The sequence below is a fragment of the Vigna angularis genome, chromosome 6 (genome assembly GCF_016808095.1).
Source record: "Vigna angularis cultivar LongXiaoDou No.4 chromosome 6, ASM1680809v1, whole genome shotgun sequence".
In the NCBI taxonomy this organism is placed as follows: Eukaryota; Viridiplantae; Streptophyta; class Magnoliopsida; order Fabales; family Fabaceae; genus Vigna; species Vigna angularis.
Genome location: NC_068975.1, coordinates 30,806,666 through 30,815,296, shown reverse-complemented (window position 1 = coordinate 30,815,296; position 8,631 = coordinate 30,806,666). Strand labels below are relative to the sequence as shown.

General features: G+C 33.3%; 2 protein-coding genes across 2 annotated transcripts; both read left to right on the top strand.

Annotated features, from left to right (window-relative positions):
* The first annotated feature begins 1,179 nt into the window (after positions 1 to 1,179).
* LOC108342610 (putative lipid-binding protein AIR1) lies at positions 1,180 to 2,403 on the top strand. The gene has a single exon (XM_017580405.2). The coding sequence runs from the start codon at positions 1,337 to 1,339 to the stop codon at positions 1,724 to 1,726; it is 390 nt and encodes a 129-aa protein (XP_017435894.1). The 5' UTR covers positions 1,180 to 1,336; the 3' UTR covers positions 1,727 to 2,403.
* A 3,816-nt stretch (positions 2,404 to 6,219) lies between these two features.
* Positions 6,220 to 7,851, top strand: LOC108341615 (uncharacterized). The gene has a single exon (XM_017579277.1). The coding sequence runs from the start codon at positions 6,220 to 6,222 to the stop codon at positions 7,849 to 7,851; it is 1,632 nt and encodes a 543-aa protein (XP_017434766.1).
* Positions 7,852 to 8,631: the final 780 nt, after the last annotated feature.

Below are 8,631 nucleotides of genomic sequence, written 5' to 3'. Positions count from 1 at the left end.
GAATTATCTATAATTGAAGTTTGATGACAAGTTCAATCTCTATTATTTTTTATTTTTGTAGGGGAATGTATTTCAGAAATTTGAGTAATGTTGGATATCAAATATATTGAATTATTGACAGATAAATTGAAAGTTTGTCCAGTAAAAAGAAGAATCTTCAAGTGAAATGAAATTATAAGAACCGAAAAGAAAAAAAAGATTATTTTTTTTATGTTATTTAATAGATTAAGGATTTACACAATTGAATAGTGACAAAAAAAAATGTAAAAGAAAATATAAATGATCAAATATATGTTTATAAATGATTGTGGTAAAATTAAAGTTATGTTTCTTAAAATACAAGTGCAATACAATGTTTGAGAAAACCTACACAAAAGAAAATAATGTGTGATTGAGGTTGTGATAAAAAAAAATTGAGTATATTTTATGAGACAAGCAATATTAAAACAGAGAAAACGAAAAATTGCATGGTAAAAAAATGGTTCTTCAAAGGAAATAAGATTTTTTTTATTTTTTATTTTTACTTTATAAACTAAACATGTATTTTAGTAATTTAAAATAGGATAATAATACTTTAACAACATTTTTTTCATAACATTTTAACATCATCTACGTATAATTTTGTGATTGGTCCAAAATTATTCCATAATTTTATAACAATAATCATAAACACTAACCTAAACCAATCACATAATAATATATAAATAATGTTAAAATATTATAAAAAAAATGTTGTCAATTATACTTTAAAATATATTCTCTATGTCCCATGTCTAATCTATCCATGCCAGATCAATAATACGAGGATTCACTGATATTTCAACATGACACTTGTATTGAAAAGACTGGAAAATAAATCACCGTAAGAAAACATCGAGAATTGTCCTTCAGAAGTTGATTATGTTTGATAAAATTTATACTATCATTCTTACCTTTTACTATACTTGTTCTTTTTCAAGATAACAAAGGGAGTTATCAGGGCCCCATTTGCTCTTTTTAATAACATAATCAACCAATTATTAACAACTTGGGTTTCTTTTGTCTTTCTCTGAGTAATTTCAGCGATGTCATGGAAAGCAAGAACATGGCAATCATACATCTACTTGCATTTTTTAACAGTCATCATATAGATCACTGCCTATGATATCCCTCATGATACACAACCAGGCTGCCAGCTTTTTGAGCATCTCAATTATAATCCCATAAGTTTTCTTAACAAGTAAATTTAATACAAAGAAACCAAAAACCAGAACTAGTTACCTAAATTGCCCTATAAACACTTCCATAACTTTGATTAGGATCCCAAACCTAATCCTTCTGATCCTGGTTGTGTAGAATGGCTTTGAAGGGCACTATTGCATCCAATGTTGTTGCTCTGCTCCTTTGTTTCAACATGCTTTCCTATAACATAGTGAGTTCCACCTACATTCCTGTAATCCCAGATCCATCAGTGCCCTATAAAAAGGGTACGTGTCCTGTGGACACAGTTAAGTTGGGTGTGTGTGCCAAAGTGTTGAACTTGGCCGACGTTAAACTGGGGTCACCACCAACCCTACCATGCTGCAGCCTAATCAAGGATCTGGCTGATATTGAAGTTTCTGCTTGCCTTTACACTGCCATCAAAGCTAACGTCCTTGGCATCAACCTTAGCCTCCCAATTTCCTTAAACGTACTGCTCAACAACTGTGGGAGGAAAAGATCAAACGCTGATTTCCAGTTCCCTTAAATTCATTGTTTCATCAACATATATATTCCACATGTGATCTTTACCATATTTCACACATCTTCACTGTTATTTTCTCTTTTCAATCCATGTTGTGCTCCATTTATTATTCATCCTTCTTCTTGTCGGAATCTTTGATTGTTGTTTGCAAGTACAATTGCAATCTTAACGATTGAATGATCAAGTGAGATTAATTAGTCATTATTATTATTATTGTAAGAACTCCAATCTTGAAAGTCTTTATCATACAATCGGCAGAATAAACAAAGGACAGCACAGCAAGAAACTGCCCTTATCATTCTGATCAAGTTTCGATCGGTTGTTTTCAGATTGTTTGTTACGGTGGAAATTGTTTGTAGTTAATTTAAATGGACATAAACTTATGTCTGTCTGTACTTTGATTTGTGATTAACATACATGTATAAACAACGAGTTTAGATTTTCTGTTAGTTTCTTTTTCCTGTTTCTTTTTAGGTTTAAACCCTCCCTTGGTCCTCAAGTTTGTATGAAAATCTCAGTTGGGTCCTTAAGTTTTTTTCTGTCTCAATTGGGTCATATTTTTTATAAAAGTAAGCACATTGTACCATAACCGTTAAGTGGTGTGAGACGGCGTTAAATTGGTGTGAGCTGGATTTTTTCATTTACTGACGTGGCATTGTGCACTAAAATTGAAAGGTCACGTGGTGATGTTTTGACTAGAACCAGATCTTCTCCTTCCTCCCCCTCTGCTTCCTTCCATCGGCGCCACCCACCAAAAATTGTTGTAAATTTGCTAGCTCTTATATCTTCTGGATTGTAAATTAGCAGGTTTTGCACTGTGGGAACTGTTATTCTGTGCAAGAAACTCTCATTTTCAAGTTATCAGTGTTTTGCTTCAAGTGGGTAGGGTAAAGTAGTGATTTTTGTGGCCTCAGGTTTGATTTGTCGAATTGAGGGTTTATCTGATAGTTAGATTCTGTATCTTCTTGGTGTTTTATGGATGGGTTATGTGTTTTGTTTTCTGATTTGTGACCAAATCTGGGTTGCTCGAGGATATTAACAGGAAATTTCATGACTTCATACTCTTTCCGTAATCTTTTCTGTATCATCTAATAACTTTTTCTTTTCACTATTTATTTGCCTTCTCCCCTCATTGCTTCCATATTCTTGATGATGATGATGATAGATCTGGCATACCTTACAACTAGTTATTCTGTTCTAGTCCCTTTCCTCTTGATCACGGTATCTAACAATTAAAGTCCCGATTTTGCCACAATTTGAAGAGGATAATAAGATAGAAATATAGAAATCTGGGAATGCTGATAACGGGGTGAATGTATTGAGACCGAGAACTGGTTCTGTGAGAAGGAAGGTTAGTTGGTTAGTGGGCATAATGGGTGGCATGTGTTGCAAGCCCTCTGCCATTGAAGACAGTAAGGAGAGTCCAAGGGAGCGTTTATCGAGCAAGGCTGTGTCGGACTTGCGTGTATCTAGGAGAACTTCATCGAGGAGGGAGGAAGTTTTTAGGGTAAAAAATAGATATGATAACAATGAGGGAAGAACGACATTGATTGATAAGCAAGGGAATGGTTCTGCTAGAGTGCAAGGTGATAGTATTGAAAGAAAGAGAGAGAAAATGGAATATGCTGTTGCTCCACATCCGGGGATTGGTAGTGTTCCCAAAGCCATGGAAGGTGAACAGGTTGCAGCTGGGTGGCGCCGATGGAAGGAAGCAGAGGGGGAGGGAGGAGAAGATCTGGTTCTAGTCAAAACATGTGGCCTTTCAATTTTAGTGCACAATGCCACGTCAGTAAATGAAAAAATCCAGCTCACACCAATTTAACGCCGTCTCACACCACTTAACGGTTATGGTACAATGTGCTCACTTTTACAAAAAATATGACCCAATTGAGACAGAAAAAAACTTGAGAACCCAACTGAGATTTTCATACAAACTTGAGGACCAAGGGAGGGTTTAAACCTTCTTTTTAAATACCATTTTAAAAATCTTTTTATTTATTTTAAAATATCAAAATAAATGTCCATTAATATATTTTGCCGGTGCATGAAAGTAACAGTATAACAAAAGCTCCAAATTCATAAACAAGCTGGGTTGGAACATCTGTTTCAACAAATATATAATTTTTTTTGTTGTTGATAAAAATAACCTTGAAAGTATTTTTAATGTTGAATTTTTTTTTCTTGATATTTTTGCCTTTATTTTTTTGGAGTTTGTATTCTTATTGTTATTATTTTTAATATATTTTTGAATTACAATAGACATTTTTTAACATATTATAGCTTCTATAGCAATATAATATTCTAATGGGAGATTATTAATTGGATGAAAATTGTACGCGGCTAGCATTTGAACATTGAAGGATGAGGTCCTACATTTCCTTGAGCAGCTTTTCGCTTGTTAACATTCCATTTCTAGGACTAATATATCTCTTCGTTTTGCTGGATGTTATATCTTAACCACTTTTTCTTGCTTCATTGTTTAGAATTTGGACAAAAAGCTATAATGATAAACCGATGTGAATATGATATTACAAGATCAATGCCCTGGATTTTTACCACCTAATTGAAACTAGGGGTGGACAAATAGAACTGAACTGCACTGTATTACTAAAATCTGTATTGAACTAAAAATTAATTTGTCTAAACTGAACTGAGCTATAAAACAGTTTAAACAAACTGAACTGAACTGTTTTTTGTTTTATCAAACTGGACTGAACTGAACTGTTTTTTGTTTTATCAAACTAGACTGAACTGAACTATACTAAATTGTCCTAAACTACAATATAAACTAAACTGAACTATTAACTATACTAATTTTAAACTGAATTATACTAGTTTTAAAATTGAATTGTACTAGTTTTTAAACTGAATAGTATAACAATACATGTTCTTTTTAATTGAAATTTATTTTAGTATTTATTTTATTTTATTCATAAGTGTCTTACAAATTAACTTTTTAATTATTTGATACTATTATTTTCTATTTTATTTATATTTCATTTATTATTATATGTGTATGAAAATTATTTTATTATTTATTTATTTATTTTTTTATTTATATTTATTTTGTCATGAATATTATTTTACTTTTATATTTATTTTTTTAATTTTTTATTTATATTTTTTTGTTTTATATGTATATATAATTTATTTTATCTTTTTATCTACTTATTTTATTTTAAAATAATTTTTTATTTATATTTATTTTGTTTCCTCGTAAAATTGTTTTATTAATCAATTATTTATTATTTATAGTTTATTATGTTAAAAATTAAACTAGTATTTATTAATTATTATAATATAATAAAAGATGATACTAGAAAAATTACTCTTAATAAACTTTTGTTAATTTTTTTGTCATTTGATATTTCTATAATATTAATTATTTTTGCTACATTACTATTTTTTTAATGATATTTCATTATATATTCATTTAATAAAATTTAAAGTTAAAAAATATATTTTAGTTTTAGTATGTAAAATACTATCATTTAAAAATAATAATATTGATATTTATTTTAAAGTAAGTTGATTTTTAAAATAAATAGTTATTTTAGTGTGTGCGCTTACACACATTTTAATATCATTAAAATTTTTTTCAACATATTTTTACATATTTAATAATATGTTAAAGAATATAATATATTTAAAGTATTATTTTTTTTATATAGTCTGTTTTTTTATGATTTATATTACTTAATCATTTAATAAAATTAAATTTAAAAAAATATATTTTACTTTTATTACTTAAAATAATATTATTTAAAAAATAATATATGTTTTATTGATAAAAAATATAAAAATTTAACGTTTTATTAACAAGACAGAGCAATTGAACGGGAACTAGAGAAGAGGAGAAAGTAGATACAGTTCTCACAGTTAACTGAACCGAAACTGTTATAAGTTCAATTTTTAAAAACTAAATCATAAAATAGTATACTGAACTTTTAGTAAAAGTGGATCAGTTTTTTTTAAGTATAATATAGTATAGTTAACTATAGTACAGTACAAATCAGTTATTTTTGCCCAGCCCTAATTGAAACAATGATATAGAAAATACTTAAGAAAGTGAAACGAGATAGAAAAGGAATTCAATAACGGGAATCACCTAAGTTAAAGATTGCAAGGAAGATAGGAATACAAGACGAAGTATTTATAACTGTATATCATATTTTCTGTTATGGACGTTTTATTGACATATATTATTATAGTGCCCACCAGAATATATAAGTAGCAGACACTAACGATAGCGTCCTTCACTTTTTTAAACACACACAACGCAAATAAAAGACATAAAATAAGACAACAAAATATGATCTTAAGTGTGACGCATATTCTGTTCTTAATTGCAACTGAAATTGTTTGCATTGACTCCACAACTGCCAATTAAGCTTTTCATACGACGGGTCAAAATAGAAGGGCTCATTTGATATGCGGCCTGGCCATTGGCACACACGCACCTAGCGGCATCCCTAGGAGAACCCGCGGCAAGGACAATGGAGCAACAAAGACTGTCTGGCCTTAGTATTGGTAAAGAAAAATCTAAAAAGTTGGTGCAAATTTGGAAACTTATACAAGATGATGGTCGTGGAGGAGGAGGAGGCGGTGTTACAAGTGGAGGAGGAGGTGGTGACGAAGGTGGAGGGGGAGGTGGTGACGAAGGTGGAGGGGGAGGTGGTGGCGAAGGTGTGACAAATGGAGGGGGAGGTGATGGTGGAGGGGGAGGAGGTGGTGTAATAAGGGGAGAAGGAGATGGTGGCGAAGGTGAAATTGGTGGTGGGATAGGATATAATGAAGGTGGCGAGTCAGGAGGAAATAATGGTGGTGATTCTATAGGTGGTAATAATGTTGGTGATTCTATAGGTGGTAATAATGGTGATGAGATTGGAGGTGACAATGGAGGTAATGTTGTTGGTGGCAGAACTGGTGGTAAGTCAGGAGATAATGGTGGTGCTTCTACTGGAGGAGATAATGGTGGTGAGACTGGAGGTAACAATGGAGGTAATGTTAAGGGTGGAAATAATGGTGGTGAGATAGGAGATAACGATGGTGGTGAGTCAGGAGGTGATAATGGAGGTAATGTTGCTGGTGGCAGAACTGGTGGTAAGTCAGGAGATAATGGTGGTGCTTCTACTGGAGGAGATAATGGTGGTGAGACTGGAGGTAACAATGGAGGTAATGTTAAGGGTGGAAATAATGGTGGTGAGATAGGAGATAACGATGGTGGTGAGTCAGAAGGTGATAATGGTGGTGAGTCTATAGGTGGTAATAATGGTGGTGAGATAGGAGGTGATAACGGAGGCAACAATGATGGTGTGATAGGAGGTAACAATGGTGGTAAATCAGAAGGTGACTCTAAGGGTGGAAAAAGTGGTGGAGAGACAGGAGGTGGCAATGGAGCTAACGTTGAAGGTGGGAATAATGGTGGTGAGTTAGGAGGTAAAGATGGTGATAAGTCAGGAGGTAATGGTGACTCTATAGGTGGTAATAATGGTGGTGAGACCGGAGGTGACAACGGAGGTAACGTTGAAGGTGGTAACAGTGGTGGTGAGTCAGGAGGTGATAATGGTGGTGACTCTATAGGTGACAATAATGGTGGCAAGAAAGAAGGTGACAATGGTGGTGTAATAGGAGGTAACAATGGTGGAAAGTCAGGAGGTGACTCTAAGGGTGAGAAAAATGGTGGAGAGATAGGAGGTGATAATGGAGGTAATGTTGAAGGCGGCATTACTGATGGTGAAATAGGAGGAAACACTGGTGGTGAGTCAGGAGGTGACAATGGTGGTGACTCTAGAGGTGACAATGGAGGCAATATTGTGGGCGGTAACAACGGTGGTGTAATAGGAGGTAACAATGGTGATAAGTCAGGAGGTGACCCTAAGGGTGAAAAAAGTGGTGGAGAGATGGGAGGTAACATTGAGGGTGACAATAATGGTGGTGAGATAGGAAGTAAAGATGGTGATAAGTCAGGAGCTAATGGAAACAACGTTGAAGGTGACAATAATGGGGGTGAGATTGGAGGTAATGATGGTGAATCAGAAGGTGGTGGTGTGATAGGAGGAGGTGGTGGTGGTGGTGTGATAGGAGGTGGTGGTGGTGTCTTATGTATTGGAAGTGGTGGGATGTAAATTGGTGTGATGGGAAGTGGAGGGATGCGATTTGGTGGCCACTTTAGCGAAAGGGAATGTGTATCTGAGCTAACAATGGGAAAGAAAAGGAGGGAGAGGGAAAGGAGAAGGGCAACGTGTGCAACCACACCCTTTGAAGCCATTTTCCCTTCTATTTTCTCTTATGACTTTAACATGTGAACAAGCGTTGTTTGTTGTATAGCTGATCAGTGCAAGACATTTTATAGGCCATGGGGTGTGTATTTTTTCTTTTGTGTTTACTTTTTACATTTTTCTTTTTGCGTAGAATGGGTTAATATCTCTTAAATAAAAATTAAAGAGGGTTGAATCTATGGACATAATTAGGTAGCTAGAATCTTTAAAGTGTGGAAGAAAATCATATTACCCTAAATGTCTAATTTCCTATTCGGCAAAAGTTCATATCAATTCAAATGATGCACCTAAGTATAGCTTTATTTCCGGACATGAACGAAGGAAAGCATCAAACTCTGCCTTCATCATATTTGCGTTTGTTTCCTTTTCTTTTGTTTGCAGCATTGTTTGTTGGCTTTGATTTATTATATTTTAGTTAGCTGAAATTAAATGGAAGCGTGTAAGTGCCAAATTTTTATATAACGCAATCTTATATTAAGTTTAAGTTTATAATTACTTTTTATTTACGGGTTTATATACTAATTAAAAAGGATGATATATTATTTTATAGGTATAAATAGCATGATAAAAAGTTATGAGTGTATTTGGGTTCACAAATTAGCTAATTAAAATGATTTACATGACAGT